Raw genomic sequence first — 17303 nt, 5'->3', positions numbered from 1 at the left:
ACTGCCCGGCTATTTTTGATTAATTAATTACTTTTAAGACAAGGTCTCTCTACATAGCCCTGGCTATCCTGAAATTCTTTATGTAGACCAGGCTAGTCTTGAACTCACAGAGATCTGCCTGGCTCTGCCTCCCGAGTGCTGGGATTAAAGGCGTGCGCCACCACTGCCCAGCTAGAACAAGTGTTCTTAACCACTGAGCCATATTTCCAGCCTGAGACTGTTCTAAAAAAAAACAAAGCCCCCCTCCCCACAAAAGAGTGTTTTTTAGTTTGAGTTTGTCTAATGTTTCCTTATTACTAAATTTAGGCTGTGCAGACTGGGAGATGGCTCCTCAGGTTTGTGTTTGTGGTGTAAGCCGGACAACCTGAGTTCCATCCCTGGATCCCAAGGTGGAAAAACATCCCAGTGGTGTTCACAAGCCTCCCTACACACACACACACACACAGACACACACACACACACACACACACACACACACACACAATTTTTTTTAGCAGGGCGTGGTGGCACACACTTTTAGTTCAAGTACTCAAGAGGTAGAGACACAGATCTCTGTTATATATGTCTAGCTGAAACCCACACTGTGACCTGTGCCGAACTTCTCACCTGGAGACACCCCATGTTATCTGTCCATAAGTGGCTATCTTCACACCTGAGGCAAGATGTCTGATCCCTTTGTTATGCACTTTCTTTTTTTTTTTTTTCCTCTGAGACCAGGTCTCACTACATAGACTCAACTGGTTTGGAGCTCTCTATGTATGTAGACCAGGCCAGCCCCAAACTCACAGAGGTCTGCCTTCCTCTGTTTCCCAAGTGCTGGGATTAAATGCCTGGGCCATTATGCCTGGCTGTTGTATACTTTAAAGTTATTGTGTGTGTATGTTTGGGTGTGCTTGATGTATGTGGAGACACATGTACCATGGCAAATGTGTGGAGATCAGAGGACAACTTTGTGGAGTTAGTTCTCTCTCTCCATCTTCACCTGAGTTTGGGATCGAACTCAGGTGGTCAGGCTTGCACAGCAAATGCCTTTGCCTGCTGAGCCACCTCACCGGCCCTATAAAGCTCCTTTTTGTTAATGGCCTTTTGTTTCAAGACAGGTTCTTATGTAGCCTGGGCTGGCCTTAAACTCACCATGTGGCTGGGGATGGCCTTGAACTCCTGATAGTCTTACCTTTACCTCCCAAGTACTGGGATTACAGGTATGGGCCACCACTGATGGCTTTGTGTATTTGGTCTAGTTACTTTTTTCACCCTTGCTTCTGGTGATCAATCTGTGGAGACACACTGTAGGCTCACGCTGTTACCCTGTCCCTCTCTAAACATCTCCCTAGACTTATTTCCTCTTGATGAAAGAAAGTATTGATTACATTTATTTATTTTGTGCATGTATGCGTGTGAAAGAGAATGTGTGTGTGTGTGTGTGTGTGTGTGTGTGTGTGTGTGTGAGAGAGAGAGAGAGAGAGAGAGAGAGAGAGAGAGAGAGTGCTCCTGTACCTGCACATGAACTTGAACTTGTGTGCCTCAGTGCAGTTATGTGTGGAGGTCAGAGGACAAATTAATGGAGTTCTCCCTGAAAGACCCTAGCCCTTCAGGCTTACACCCCCAAGCCTCAGGAAAAGAGAAACTTCAAGCACCAGGAAATGAGAAACTAAAAATCTAGTTCCAAGGGCAACCTGACTTAACCATTACTCAATCTCCCCTGCAACCATATAACAGTGTAAAAAGATTTCTGTTAAGAGATGTGCTCAACTGTGACTGGGATAGTTGCAGGTGTTCCAGGAAGGACCACTGTGACCTGTGTGTAAACTCCACTCCCGCCTTGATAACCCTCCTGAGGTTTCAGGAAAGATGTACCTGTTGACGTAACTGTACTCCCTCTGTGATCACCCAGACCATGATCTTGTGAAATAAAATTGTATGGAAATTGTAATCTCATGGCTTTTGTGGGTTTTTCCTTTATAAGCCCTTATGGGGCTGCAGTAAGATGTGGCTCTTGCTCTTAGGAACAGAGGAGCCCTTCTGTACAGAAGCTTAATAAATCCTCCTGCTATTGCATCAACTGGACTGGAGTCTGGGTTCTTGGGGGCCCACTTGAGACCCTAAACTTTGGTGTCCAACACTCCCCTTCCACCACGTGGGCTCTGAGGATCAAACATGTTGGCAGGCTTGGTAGCTTTCACAGGCTGCGACCTCGTGCCAGCCCCTGTTGAGTAGTTTTACATAAGCTGTCTCTCTGTCTCCAGCTCCTTCTGTTACCTTGTTCTGTTCTTCTGGGCGGTTTTCTCACCGCCTCGTCTTGTGGTCTCCTGGATAACCCCACCCACCTGTATCTGACCCGGCTCATGGCCCTGCTCACAGTCCATCCCTTGCTTGCATGGGCAGTTCAGTTTGTAGTGAGCAGGGCCTGGGGACACTCCTTTCATTTTCTGTTCCAGAAGCTTCCCTTCCTCACTGCGGCTGCTGCAGCCATAAGTCTAGATGGAGGGAACCACAGAGCTCTCCAGTCACCGGTGCAGCAAGGCTAGGAGGCTGAGAGTGATGAAATCCCAGTGGCATGGCTGCAGTGTGCTCATCAGGGCCCTGTGATAAGATGTCTAACAGTTACAGGGCCGCTGTTTTGAGGTTGGGAGGCTGGGAGCCCACAGGAAGTGACTTCGTGTCGAGCAAGCTTTGCACAGCACCCGTCCTGACACAGAAGCTGCAGCTGGCACTGCTGGGAATGTCCACAGAGTGCGTCGATCCTTGGACAGGAGGGCCACAGGGCCAGGCCCTGAGTCCAGGCGGGCAGTATGGTGCCTTGGCTTCAGGTAGCTGTCTGCCTCCCTCCGCGTCTGCCTCTTGGAGCCTGCCCCGCTGGAGAGTGTACTTGGCTGCTGCTGTTCTCTGCTACATAAACCTTCTGAACTACATGAATTGGTTCATCATCCCAGGTGAGGAGGGAAGGGGTACCCCGACTCGACAAGCCCGTGACTGTGCACCCATGGTGGCCTTCCTCCCAGCACCCTTTCTTCTCTTGGAGCCTATCTCTGATGGTTTCGCCCCTGGAAGTGGTCTCCAGCCTCTCCTGAATGGTCCCAAGCCAGAATGGGGGCCACAATGTGTGTGGGACATAGGAGGTAGATGGCTGGATCTGCGCTCTGCAGCAAAGGCCTCAGGTGGAGGATGGAGCTGCAGGCAAGGTTATGGATGGCAGGACAGCCTGGCCCAGCTCCCGAGTGAGAAGGGCTCCTCCTGGACTGTTTCTGGGGCAGCTGGCTGCTGGCCTACCTTGCACAGTTTGCTTTCCTTCTTGTAGGAAACAGGCACATCCTGCTTCTGTGTTCTGTCACTTATGCGTCCCTCTGTGACTGGACTCAACTTCCTTTCCTCTTCTAGTCATTCATTAATTCATTCATCAACTCATAGTCAGCCCTTTCTTTAAAAAATTACTCTAATTTGTGTGTGTGTATGTGTGTGTGTGTGTGTGTGTGTGTGTGTGTGAGAGAGAGAGAGAGAGAGAGAGAGAGAGAGAGAGAGAGAGAGAAAGATGCATGTTCTGTGTGGAGCCAGGCGGTGGTAGCGCATGCCTTTAATCCCAGCACTCGGGAGCTCGGGAGGCAGAGGCAGGTGAATCTCTGTGAGTTCCAGGCCAGCCTGGTCTACAGAGCGAGATCCAGGACAGGCACCAAAACTACACAGAGAAACCCTGTCTCAAAAAAAAAAAAAAAAAAAAAAGAGCTTGTGTGGAGGTCAGAGGACCACTGTGGAGTCAGTGCTCTCCTTCTGCCTTTATGGGAGCTCCAGGGATTGAACTCAGGGGTTCCAAGCTTGTTCAGCAAGTGCCTTCACAAGCTGAGCCATCTTGCCAGCCCTCTTTTGTTTTTTTCTGAGGCAGGTCCTCGTGTAGCTGAGGCTAGACTCAAGCTCACTCTGTAGCTGAGGATGATCGTAAGCTACTGACATTCCTGCCTCTGCCTCCTGAGAGCTCGGACTACGGGCACGCCACCACAGTGTGGTTCTGGGGACTGAAGCAGGGTTTTCGTGCTAGGCAAGCACCCTACTAACTGACTGACACCCCCCCCCCGCTTCTGTCTCCTTTTTGTTTGCTTGCTTTTGAGACAGGGTCTGAAGTAAGACCAGGTTGGTTTTGAATTCACTACGTAGTTGAAAATGATCTTGAACTCCCAATCCTCCTGCCTCTGTCCCCCAACTGCTGAGATTACAGGTGTGACACCATGCCCAGCCAACCTTTCCTTCTTTACCATCCACTTGTTTCAGATTGAGCACTGTGAGCAGGAGCCTCTGGTAGGACTCAGGGGAAACTCAGATGTGCGGCTCCTACTGCAGAGACAACTGTCTTAAGGGGCACAGAAAGGAGCTTACCAATAACAACCATGCAAGGCGCGCGCGCAGATGAGGGGGCTCAGGCCAGGCCGGGAAGTCTACTTGAGTAACTGCAGCTGCTGGCCATGCCCAAAGCCAGGATGTTGAGCATCACTCATGTGTTTAGAGTATCCAGGAACCTCTGTGGAATGAATGGGTGTCTGGGGCTACGGACATTACCCGAGCAGGACTGTGTCTTTGAGGAGCTCAGAGGGACACAGAACATGTGCCCAGCTTGGTCTGATTTGAGACAGAGGGGGTGAGTGCCAGCGGAGCAGTCCTGAGGATGCATGACTACAGAACTCACACTCAGGGACGGGTTGGCCTGGGCCTTGGGGACGGAGATGACTGGAAGGGACCACAGAGATGTGCATCAAGGCAGGTGAGTGTAGTGATCAGAAGCGGCAAGAGGGAGAGGAAGCAGGAAGTAACCCCCAGAGGGTGTTTGGTACAAGATCACAGGCTTTTGGAATGTCAGCCTGGAAACTTGTGCTTTCTAGTCCAGGCAATGGGGAACCATGGGAGAGAACCTTAAGTGGAAGAATATAATGGGATTTGGGTCCTTGAAAGACGCAGGATGAGCTGGAGGGGGGAAGGTCAGTTCAGGGGCTATCAAAGGGTGAAGGCTGAAGGTGAGGAGGCCAGAATCTTAGTATGGGCCGAGAGGCTTGGAGGAATGGGAGGGTGAGAGACACAGGGTTGCTGGGAAGTGTCAGTGTGCAGCCTTTTGAACCTTAGCCATAACTGTAGCACGTTCTCTCTGCCCTGGGGGCACCCAGTGGGGCTATCAGACCCTAAGATCTACCTGCCTGGTCACTTCCCCCTTGGGACTTCCGGTGGGCTGTGGTCACAGTGGGGAAGAGTTGGAGAAGTGAAACCGTGTGGGGACTCTTAGGGACGGCTGGGGTCAGGCAGTGGTGTAGCAGCTAAGATTCTCCTGTGAAAACAGCACTTAGGAAGACCAGGGTGGTAGAGACTGGGAGAAGAGCTGGCTTCACCCTTGTCCTTGAGCTACCCACAAGGTTGAGGAGATCACAGGAGACCCAAGGGGACTCTCCTAAAAATGGAAAGGAGTGCGCTCAGAGGACTCGGTAGCTATTTTTTTCTTGCTAACTTATGTTGCATATTTTTCTTTCTCTCCAATGATTATGCCATCTGGTGTCATTAAAAGATGAAGAAGGGCTGAGGACGTAACTAAGTTGGTAGAGGTCTTGTTTGGCATGAACGAAGCCCTGGGTTCCATCCTCAATGCCCCATAAAACCGGGGTGTGGCACACACCTGTAATCCTAGTACCAGAACCTGTAAACCTAGTACCACACCTGTAAACCTAGTATCAGAAGTTCAAGGTCATCCTTGGCTACATAGAGAGTTGAAGGCCAGTTTGGGCTATCTGAGGATTTTTTTTTCTCAAAATGATGATTTTTTAAGGTAAAAAAGATATTCAGATGTGCATGTTCAGCTGTTATGGTGATTGAGCTCAAACTAGATGAATAAATAAACTTTCCTACCTGGTGCCTTCATTCTTCGATCTTCATTCAGTGGCTGCTCAATGTCGTATCTGAGGGGTGAGGGGTGGGGGTAGGGCTTCTTGTGGGTGGGGCCCCATGTGGGGACTTTTGTTCCCCTTCTATGATGCTGGATGGGGGGAGCTGCCTCTGTCAGAGTCGCAATCCTCGCTCCTCCCATTCCAGCTGGACAGTCTTGGGCAGGTGGAGTCTGTGTATCAGGCACAGTGATGGTCCCCCCTCTCTTTTTGAGACAGGGTTTCATGTAGCTTAGCTCTGAAGTCTGCTGGCCTCAAACTCCTGATCCTCCTGTCTCCCTCTCCTGACTGTGGCGCTCACAGGTGAGTGCTGCCAGGCCCGACTTGTGTGTGTGTTTGGGATGGGCATGGTTCTGTCGTCTGCTGCTGTTGCTGTGTGGTTGGACGAATGTGCAGTTAGGTGGAGATGAGGACAGTGGGCCCAGCTGCCATGTCCTGTGCTGTGCTGCTCATCGGTCCCAATCTCAGGGAGGCAGCCTTGGAGGCCAGCTGGGTGGGTTACTTCCCATTAATGCTGTCCGTCTGTCCCTAGGAGTGTTACTGGATGTCCAGAAGTATTTTCACATCAGTGACAGCCATGCTGGCTTGCTGCAGACAGGTAAGGAACCAGTTCTGGACCCTGGAACAAAGGCTCTTTTGTCCTGGTGGTGGGTTCTGTGGCCAGCTCCAGACCCCTAGTCTTCTGCAGGAGAGAGCTGGGGTTTGAACAGGTCCTGGAGCTGGAGTTAGCTGCAGGGTGCCCTGAGGGAGACAGGCTGGGGAAGGTTCCACAGAGAAGCAAGAAATCTCAGAGTGTGCTTTTCTCTCACAGAGCTGAGAAATCTGACTAACAGGACTCATAGACAGTTGGACAGATAGACCTTGATGGGCTCAGAAGGGCTGTGGGCCACAGAGACTCTAGTAACAGCATCAGGGAGCAGCCACAGTCCATTCCAAGGGGTTGGTTTATGAGATCATAAAACATAGGTTAACCTTCCATGAAAGCTTGGGTAAGCAACACACACCCATGTGTATGCACACAGGGGCACACATGATCACAGCACATGACGCCACATGTACACTGTAGCTTCTCTCTGCAGCCTGCCACCCCCTCCAATTGCCCATTGTCACACTTTCACAGCAGATTCTCAAACTAGATACAGGGACCCCAACTTTTCATGGATGGACCGTGTGAACAGTCCTGAGAGATCTACTTCAGACTGCCTGTCATTTTCTTAACATGATCAGTCTGGGAAAAAAAAAAAAACCTGTGCCTGAGGGTTGGTCCCCTTTGTCATTGTCTCCCACCCCTAACCTACTCCTGTACTGTCCACTGTCTGTCCACTATCTGAAGTGGACAGAAGTACTAAATCAGTATGCTCCTTTCTGTAAAACTCCAGGGTAACAAGCAAAAGTGCTTGCTATGGCTTCTGTAGGGAGGCCTGGGGCACAGAGAACTCACTCATAGCGATGCTTCTATGGGCAGGTGGATCTCTGTGAGTTCCAGGCCTGCCTAGTCTGCAGAGCAAGTTCCAGGACAGCCAGGGCTGCACAGAGAAACCCTGTCTCAAAAAACAAAACAAACAAACAAAAGAGTGGTGGTACACACCTTTAATCCCAGTACTTGAGAGGCAGAGGCCGGGGAATCTCTGTGAGTTCGAGGCCAGCCTGGTCTACAGAATGAGTTCCAGGACAGCCAAGGCTACACAGAGAAACCCTGTCTCGAAAAATCAGAAAAAAAAAAAAAAAAAAAAAAAAAGAAGAAGAAAAATGTTTCTATGATCTTCTCACCAAGTCACTCACCCCTGGCGAGGAGCCAAGCCTTATCTAGACAGCCCTCTTCGTGACTGTCTGCTGTTTATCTATGAATTCAAGTTCAGAAACGAGATCTTGGTCTCTGGGATAGGTATTAACACACTGCTTTTGATTTCAAAAAGACAAGCTACCAGTTTCCTCACAGTCTAACGTGACGGGTTAGTTTGGCTAAGCAGGACTGACTTTCCCACTTGGGTTTCATGGCAGGCCTTTCCCATAAACTGAATGAACTCTATCTGCCCCTTAGAGTGCTTGATGGAAACACTGTTTACAAAAATAAAGCCATCCCTCTATCTTCCAGGACAGCCAGGGCTGTTATACAGAGACCTTGTCTAAAAAACAAACAAACAAACAAACAAACAAACAACCCCCCCCCAAAAAAAAAACCAAAAAACCATGGTGTTTGAAGATTCCCTAATACATCTTCCTCTAAATTCAGGTCATCTCCAGATGACTTGGGATAGCTAATACAACTCTATGTAAAACATTGTCCCAGCGTTTCATTCAGGGTCTAGTAAAAAGGAGAAAAACCTGTACAAAGTCAGTATGGATGTGATTGCTTTCTGAACTACTCCAACCTTCAGACAAAAGGTTTTATTTATTTATTTTCACTAAATTTTCATTTACATTTATTTTCTTTTCTTTTTGAGACAAGGTTTCATCATGTAGCATTGGCTGGCCTGAAACTCTCTATGTAGAACAGGCTAGCCTAAAACTCAACAGATGTCTTCCTGCCTCTGCCTCCCAAGTGCTGGGATTGTTAGTGTATACCACCATGCCTGCATTTAATTATTTTTAGCTATTTATAATTACTTTATGTGTGTGTGTGTTCTGCTTGCATGTGTGTATATGTACTATGTGTATGCTTGATGCCTTTGGAAGTCAGAAGAAGGCACTGGAGCCTCTGGAACTGGAATTACAGATGGTTCTGAGCTGCCTGATGTGAGTACTGGGGAACTGGACTTGGATCTTCTGCAAGAACAAGTGCTCTTAACTCTGATCCGTCTCTCAAAAAATATTTATTTATTTATTCATTTGTTTTGAGATAGGGTCTCATGTAACTCAGGCTGGTCCCGAACCTATCAAGTAGCCAAGAGCGATCTGGAACTCTCGATCCATCTGCTTCTAGTTTCCCAGAGCTGAGACGATAGATATGTGTCCCATGCCTGGCTGCTAGAAATGTTTTAAATGTCAACTGAAATCATAGGAAGGAATAAGCAGTTCTCAACGGAAGGAAAACAGCACGGATTTACAATAACATCAGTGAACCAGCACTGCTGACACGTGCTTCGGGAGGCAGAGGCAGGTCGATCTCGATGAGCTGGGGGCCAGCCTGGTCTACAAAGTAGGCTCCCAAGTCAGACAGGGCTGCACAGGGAGACTGTCTCGAGCACAAGAAAACAAATAAAACACCATTGAGGGCACTGGGCATGGTGTATACTTGTAATCCCTGGGAAGTGGAGGCAGGAAGAAGAATCAAAGTTATCAGCTACCTAGGGAGAGAGAGGCTACCTGGGCCTCGGCCCATTTGCTCAGTGAGATACCATTTGTTTTTCTTTAGACAGACAAAAATGAAATTCTAGTTCATATCAGTTGCTGACAAGAGTTCTAACATGCACTTCTATGCAAGTGTAAACTGATACAGCCTTTTTGGAGCTCTATTTTGGCAGTAGCTATTAAAATTTTAAACGCCATCTACACCGGAGATCACTCTCTGTGGAGTATTAGGTTGAACCATATTAAATTGCTGGTTTTATAGGTCAAAAGCGGCCTAATTTCCACAATTGCATATTGCTTAACCTAATACTACAGCAGGCCATGGGAGAGTGGGAGGGACCGGGACCTGAGCTGGGCATTCACTGGGCTCAGGAAATGTCGATCATCTATGATCAGAGAATAGAATCCCAGGTTTTGGACAGAGCCCTCCTAAGTCTTGGCCCTTTGATGGTGGATAGGTGAAGGGGGAGGGTTTTTTAGGACTCCAATGTCTACCTGCTAGCTCTCCCGACCTGGAGGCCAGGACTCAACATCCTGCAAGGGAGGAGGAGATTTTATTTTAGACACAGATGTCATGAGTGAGTTTATCCATGTGCTACACAGCTGGGCAAACCCAAAGCCAGGTCTCTGTTCTCATAGAAGAGCAAACACAGCACTAATAACTGCTTTGTTGAGTTTTAGCTTTTAAAAATATTGTTATAGGCTGGGACAATGACTCATCAGTTAAGAGCGCTAGTTGGACTGGGTGGCAGTGGCGCACGCCTTTAATCCCAGCACTCGGGAGGCAAAGGCAGGTGGATCTCTGTGAGTTCAAAGCCAGCCTGGTCTACAGAGTGAGTTCCAGGAAGTCAGGGCTACACAGAGAAAGCCTGTCTCGAAAAACCAAACCAACCAAACAAAAAAGAGCACCAGTTGCCCTTCCAGAGGACACAGGTTGGATCCCCAGCACCTACATGGGTAACTCACATCCACCTCTCTGTAACTTCAGTTACAGAGGATCCCACACCCTCTATGCCTCTGAGGGCCCTGCATTCATGAAGTATACATATATATATATATATATATATATATATATATATATATATATATGCAGGCAAAACACCCATAAACACAAAACAATAAAAGTTTTAAAAAATTAAAAGGAACATTTTTATTACATTTAGTGTGTGTGTGTGTGAAGGTCACAATGTGAGTGTGGGGTCAGAGAACAATTTGTAGGAGTAGATTTTATTCCTGGAGATCAACTTCACGTCTTCGGACTCGGTGGCAGGACTTTTACTCATGGAGGCATCTCAGCTGGCCCCTTGTTTTTGTGTTTCTGAGACAAGGTCTTGCTGTGTAACCTAGGTTGCCCTTGAACCTCCGGTTCTTTTGTCTCAGCCTCCCGAGTGCTGGAATTACAAGTAAGCACCATGCCTGGCTTGATGGAGACGTAGCTGGAGATGTGGCTCACTCAGTAGGTGCTTGTGCAGGATGCACAAAGCCCTGGGTTCCAACGCACTGCATAAAAGTGGGATGTAGTGACATACAACCTATAGCACCAGCAGTCAGGAGGTAGAGATGGGAGGATCAGAAGCTCAAGGTTATCCTTGGCTACATAGCAAGTTCAAGGCCAGCCTAAGATACCTGAGACCCTGGTTTAGTCATAGGTGTAGGTGTGGAGAATAGTGCATGTTCTGAGGCACATCAGTTCTTCCCCCAGCCTCAGGCATCATCACTGGTTTGTATCCATGTGCTTTAGACCAGGTTCCTCCTCTGCTGGTCCAAAGAACTGGCCTCCCTTTCCTCTTGCCAGCAGCAGGTGTGTGAGTGACAGATCAGATCCGTTCCTACACCTACGCTCACAGAAGCCATGCATTCTTGCAAATCCAGAATGCTAGCATCCACTCTGTGCTGGTGGCTCTACATTCCTTTTATGCTGCCTGAAGGAAAGGGTCAGCTTCCCAAGACTGGGGTGATGCTCAGAGGCCACACAGTAACATAAATCAGAGTTGAGATTTGGTCCACGCTCAGTGTCTTACACTCTGGGCTGTGGGTTGTATAAGGGACCGGGAATGGAAAGCTCAACTTTTTATCTCTTCCTTCTCTTGCTCTGGGCCCACTGCCAAGGTGCCAGCTTGTGGCATCTGTGCCAGGCCCCTTCCCTGGGCCAGCAAGGGCTGTATGCCCAGCCACCCTCTTGGAAGATCCAGGTTGCTTCTTGTGTGTCTCTTCCAGTCTTCATCGGCTGCCTGCTGGTGTCTGCGCCTGTGTTTGGCTATCTGGGTGACCGCCACAGCCGCAAAGCCACACTGAGCTTTGGGATCCTGCTGTGGTCAGGGGCTGGCCTCTCCAGCTCCTTCATCTCCTACCAGGTAGGGCCCCACATCCCTGCCCAATCCCCGGGACCTTCCCCATCTGCTTTCTCCCCGATCCAGTTGCCTCAGAGTTCCCTTCTGGCCCAAGCCAGCTCAGGGATTGTACCGCCAGGACCGGGAGGGGAGCTGTGGTACAGCCTCTAAGCCTGAGTAGGGCGGCTGTTAGACAAGTTTTGTTGCTGTTTTTGTTTTTATTTTTTATTTATTTATTTATTTATTTTTTTGTTTTTCGAGACAGGGTTTCTCTGTGTAGTTTTGGTGCCTGTCCTGGATCTCGCTGTGTAGCCCAGGCTGGCCTCGAACTAACAGAGATCGGCCTGCTTCTGCGTCCAGAGTGCTGGGATTAAAGGCGTGCACTACTAAATCCCACTGTTGTTTTTGAAACAATGTCTCACTCTATAGCTCCGGGTGCATTGGACTCTTCACGTAGAAGAGGCTGGTCTTGAACTCTCAGAAATCTGCCTGTCTCTGCCTCCCAAGTGCTGAAATCAAAGGCATGTACCACCATGTCCACCTGGCCCGTTAGATTTTTTTTTCCTTTCTCTTTCTAAAATTTTTAAAAGCTTATTTAACTTTATTTTATGTGCATTTGTGTGAAGGTGTCCAATCTCCTGGAACTGGAGTTACAGACAGCTGTGAGCTGCCATGTGGGTGCTGGGAATTGAACCTGGGTCCTCTATGAAGAGCAGCCAGTGCTCGTAACTGCTGAGCCACCTCTCCAGTCCCCTTTTAATGGTTTTTTGAGATAGGGTTTCTCTGTGTTTTGTTGTTCTTCTTGTTTTATTTTTTCGGACAGGATCTCTCACTATACAGCGATGGCTGTCTTATAACTCGATTTGTAGCCAGGCTGGCCTGGAACTCACAGAAATCCACCTGCCTCTGCCTCCCAAGTGCTTGGGACTAAAGATGTGTGTGCCACCACACCTGGCCTGGCCCGTTAGACTTTCTTAACAGGAGGCTTCTTTGCCCTCCATTTCACTTCCCTTTTTGGTGGGCTCTGCAGGGGTTTGGGGAGGTTGGTGTAATAGGTCCTGTCTTGGGAAACTGCCCTGGCTAGCAGAGAGCCAGAGGAAGGGTTTCCCCTCTGTTCTGAGCACGCAGTGGCTATAAGCACCCATGTAGACCCACCCATGTGATTTTGGGAACGTGGAGTTGGGGCGGAGGGATACCTGCCGCCCTGGTTCCCACCCCTTCCCTATGGGCCTTTGTCATGAGGTCCCTTGAGGCCCCCCTGTCACATCCTCTGGCCCCTGGTCCCATGAGAAATTTCTGGACCTCACCGTGGTCTTGTGCCGGCTTATCCAGTATTCCTGGCTCTTCTTCCTGTCCCGGGGGGTCGTGGGCACTGGCGCCGCAAGCTACTCCACCATTGCACCCACTGTCCTGGGTGACCTCTTCGTGAAGGACCAGCGGACCTGTGCGTTGGCTGTCTTCTACATCTTCATCCCTGTTGGAAGGTTGGTATCGTTCCTGGATCCACCTCCCCGAAGGTAAACTGAGGCTGAAGGAATCAGAACAGGGGCTGCATTGTGGGTAGGAGAGATCAACCCAGGAGGGCTGGGGTCTGAATCCCATGATTGCATCCTTCCTTCCCCATCGCTGCAGCATCTCTCTCTCTCTCTCTGGGCCCGTTTCCTTGGCTGTAAATGGGGACAATGCTGCCTCTCCGTGGGCTGGGGGGAGGTTAGCAATGATAAGTATGCTCCTAGAAGGAGTGAGAAGAGGCAGTGTGGCCTACTGGGGAGGGCAGCCCTGGGAGACCAGTGAGGAAGTGTAGGGAGGCTCCTGAGCTCTGACCCTCATTTCCTGAACCTGCAGGGCTGGGCTTTGGGAACTAGGGGTGGGGTTGGTGGTGGGGTATGCAGCTCCTTATATGGAGAGACTGGGTATAGGGCCTGGGCTAGGAGCCAGAGGTCACCAGGGGTCCGACCAAGGGCGGTGTAAAACTGGGCCTTTCTCAGGGCATGGGCGCTGAGGCTCAGAGAACTGTGTCCCTGGGCAGGGGAGCCAGGTCCCTGCAGTCAGGCTGGCCGTGGGCCCTGCCTTCCACGCCTCACGGCCATCTCTCTCTCTCACCCCACTGTTGCAGTGGTCTGGGCTACGTGCTGGGGTCAGTTGTGGCGGAGCTGACGGGAACTGGCGTTGGGCCCTCCGAGTGAGTTCCACTTCCTTTTTGTGTCTCTGCTTTACCCCCCTGGGCCGGCTGGGACTTTCCAGTCTTCTGTGGCCTTAGCCACTTGGCATAGGTACCTGGCGCCATGGGGGGTGCTGGATGCTGATGATTGGGGCCCCATGGGGAATATGGGCTGTGGAAATTGTGACCCTGGGGTCAAATCCCAGCGGCTTAGTTTGCTAGCCGTGTGGCCTCAGGCAAATTGCCTTCTTGTTTGGGGCCTCAGCCTCCCTTGCTATAAAAGTTAAGGCTACCTATGGATTCTTTGGGCAAGGACTGGAAAGTGTCTGAGCCAGACACAAGAGCACTCCTAAGGATTGTCATCTGTGGTGACTTGGTGGTAGAGTCAGGACAACTGAGAACATACCTGGGAAGCTCTGTTGGTCTGTGGCTCTCATTAGAATAGGGATATGGCTGGGCAGTGGGGGTGAATGCTCTTAATCCCAGCATTCGGGAGGCAGGTGGATCTCTAAGTTCGAGGCCAGCCTAAAAAAAGAACAGGGATAGACCACTCAGAAGAGGAAGACACTGGGTGCCAGAGGGGGCTGGAGCTGGTCCTGCATGCAGATCTCTGCTGAACTGTCGTGGAAGGCAGAGATAGAACCCGGGGCAGAAGAAGGCTTCAAGGAAGCTGGCCTGACTTGCCTTGAATGAGAGCCTTCTCTGGTCTGAACTGTCTGAAGCTGCCCCAGGGTAGATAGTGAGATTCATGTCCTGTGGGCAGGGGTGCCAGGAGAGGATGGCAGGGTGGGACTGGTGTGGCAGACGGAAGCATGATCCAGGAAAAGGGCTTGTGAGTACTCAGTGGTCTGAGTTCCCATTTTCAACTATCTCAGGCTCCCTGGTGCCAGTAGAGGAGAATTTGTACTGAGCAGGCGGGCATTAATTGGGTGCCAAGGAAACCTCCCTGGCGAGAGAGTCTACATTATCCCTATCAGGGTGAAGACAGGTGTTATGGCCAGCTCTCTGTGTAGCCAGCACTGGGCACCCAAGGCTAGACCAGAGTTCAGACCCTGTGGCCGGCCCTCTCCTGTCTCCTAGGCTCTGGGAGCATTTGGCCCTGAGCTCCCTGTTCCTCCTTCCCTAGATCATGCCCTGCTTGGATGCTGTGGCCTTAGTTCTGCTCATCCTGCTGGTTCCAGACCTACCCCGAGGAGCAGCTGAGAAACAGGAAGAAGTGGCTGTAGGGCCTCCAAGGAGCAGCTGGTGTGAGGATGTCAGATACTTGGGGAGAAAGTAAGTGTCCCTGCTCCCTCGCGAGTCTCAGGAAACCCCTCTGTCTGGCCCAACAACTCCACCCTCTGTCTCTCCGCCTCTAGGGTTGCCTCCGTGTTCACGGCCTTCCTCCTTCTCCGAGTTCCACTCTTAGTGAGATGCCCCTCTGTTACTTGGTCCCCTCTGCATGTGGCTGAAGTGGGGGCTGAGAGTGGGGCCGGCTGTATGAGCTCTGGCCTTGCACTGGGTTCGTTTATGCGGTGGACATAATTTTCCAGCCCCACCCGCTTCCCCAGGCTGCTGGAAGGATGCTGTGAGTCCGTTGTCCACCTCTTCAACCCGCATGGGAGCAACATTGGCCCTTGTGTCAGGGTCTCGAAGGGAAGCAGGGCAAGCTGCTGTAGTCTCGGGCCTCACGAATCACGGCAGCGTGGAGCATGAGGGTGGCTGAGAACATTAAGGAGGCTGGATCCTGCATGCCTGGGGCAGTGGTCAGGCCCTTTCAGTCCTGGCCCTGTCTTGGCTTCAGCCAGGACACTTCTCTTGCAGCTGGAGTTTCATGTTTTCAACCCTGGGAGTCACAGCCATAGCTTTTGTGACTGGAGCTCTGGGCTTCTGGGCACCCAAGTTTTTGTTCGAAGCTCGCGTGGTCCACGGCCTACAGCTTCCCTGCTTCCAGGAGCAGTGTGGCAGCCAGGACAGGTGAGGAGGGGCTGGAGGGCACTGGCTTGGCTCATGGCCCTGTGAAGATGGCTGAGCTTTGGACCCATGGGCAGGTCAGGGTTCCAAGTCTGACTGATGAGCCTGCCATTGCATGTGCACAGACCTCTCTGTTGGCTTTGGTGGGTACTGGAATCCCTGTCTTCCGACTCTCGTGGCTATTGTGGGGGTTCCGAAGGCACCAGAGGCGGAGGGCTGTGAGGCTTCTGTGGGGCTCCAGGAGATGATGGGAATAGTAGGTGATCACCCTTCGTCCTTCTGAGGGGCCCCAAGTGTCTTCTGTGAGGTCACCCCATTTTACAGATTGCAAAATAAGGCACTGGGAAAGATGCGCCATGAGTCTGGCTTAGGGATGTCAAGAATGTGTTCTTTCCTTCTTTGTCCCATCAGTGAGTCTGGACACCCAGGAGAGTTTGAAGGTGTCACTTCATTTTCTGCCTGGCCGGCCCTCTGGCTCTGCTGGGCTCCTCTACCATCCCTGCCACCTCTTGCCATATTCTCCAAAGACTCCAGTGACCTCCTGATGGGAGTCAAGAACATCTCCTAGGCCTACCTCCCTCGTCTCCCCTCCTCTTTGATACCCCCAACTCCTTGCCCCCACCCCGGGTGGCATGCTCTCTCACCTGTATCTTTTTCCATCTTTGATCTTGCTCTGCTGATTTCTTGGGCTTTTATATTAAGTTAAATTAAATTTTATGTATATGGGTGTTTTGCCAACATGTATGTCTATGCGCCACATGCATGCAGTGCCTGAGGGGGCCAGAAGAGGGCGTCAGATCCCCAGAACCAGAGTTACAGAGGGTAGTGAGCTGCCATGTGGGTGCTGGGAATCAAATCTGGTCCTCTGGGAGTGCAGCTGGTGCTCTAGGGTGCTCATAACCACTGAGCATCTCTCCAGCCTGTCCTTGAACTTCTAAAGCTCCACCCTCCCCTCTGCTGGTCACACCAACACCTGCATCCTCTTCTCCAGCCCCCTTTGCCTGCCTCAGTTTTGCGGCCTGATGCCCAGAGGGAGCTTGTGTGGTTTCCAGAATGTCTGTGCTTCTGCCCATAGTTGCCTTCCCTTTTCTCATCATTATGTATTAAACTCATTTATTTTGCAGTTCTGGGGATTGAACCCAAGGCCTTGCACATTGTAAGCAAGTGTTCTTTGGGGTAAATGCTAGGCAAATGCTCCACTGATGAGCCACACCCGCCCAGCCTCTCACTGGCAGATTTTAGTGAAGGACTCTATCGGTGAGCCACACCCTCCAGCTCTAAATGTTTGCGTCAGGCCTTATGCCAACTGTTTTACATAAAGAACCTGCAGAGGAAGGTGTCTATGCTGTCTCGGAATTTCAGATGAGACAGAAGGTCACACAGATTAAGTGACTCGTCTAAGGTCACACAGCTAACAAGCAGTAGCCAGGATTTGAACCTATCTAACCCCGAAGCTGCTGTTTCGAAGCCCCAGGTCCTGTTGCCATTGGAGACCGCCTGGTGCTGTCAATAACTTACGGGTTGCCCCACCAACCGGCAGAGCTTTCTGGCGTACAGGAAAAGTCTTGTGAACAAACACAGAGAGGTGGTGCAGTCTGCCTCTGCTCCCCTGTGGGATTGTCCTCTCTGGAGGCAAAGACAGTTTCCTAAACAGCCCCA

At 50.6% G+C, this 17303-nt stretch overlaps 1 protein-coding gene across 1 annotated transcript in view; it reads left to right on the top strand.

The window, feature by feature from the left end:
* Positions 1–2397: 2397 nt before the first annotated feature.
* Positions 2398–17303, top strand: part of Spns3 (sphingolipid transporter 3 (putative)) — a 54828-nt gene continuing 39922 nt past the window's right edge. The window contains 8 exon segments of the mRNA XM_028888716.2: positions 2398–2933; positions 6442–6507; positions 11418–11554; positions 12863–13014; positions 13647–13684; positions 13687–13712; positions 14818–14966; positions 15495–15647. Of these exon segments, the coding sequence (XP_028744549.1) occupies positions 2558–2933; positions 6442–6507; positions 11418–11554; positions 12863–13014; positions 13647–13684; positions 13687–13712; positions 14818–14966; positions 15495–15647 (1097 nt within the window). The 5' untranslated portion in view covers positions 2398–2557.

The sequence above is a fragment of the Peromyscus leucopus genome, chromosome 8b (assembly GCF_004664715.2).
Source record: "Peromyscus leucopus breed LL Stock chromosome 8b, UCI_PerLeu_2.1, whole genome shotgun sequence".
NCBI lineage: Eukaryota > Metazoa > Chordata > Mammalia > Rodentia > Cricetidae > Peromyscus > Peromyscus leucopus.
The sequence above is the reverse complement of the archived record's forward strand: the minus strand, read 5'-3'. Positions and strand labels throughout refer to the sequence as shown.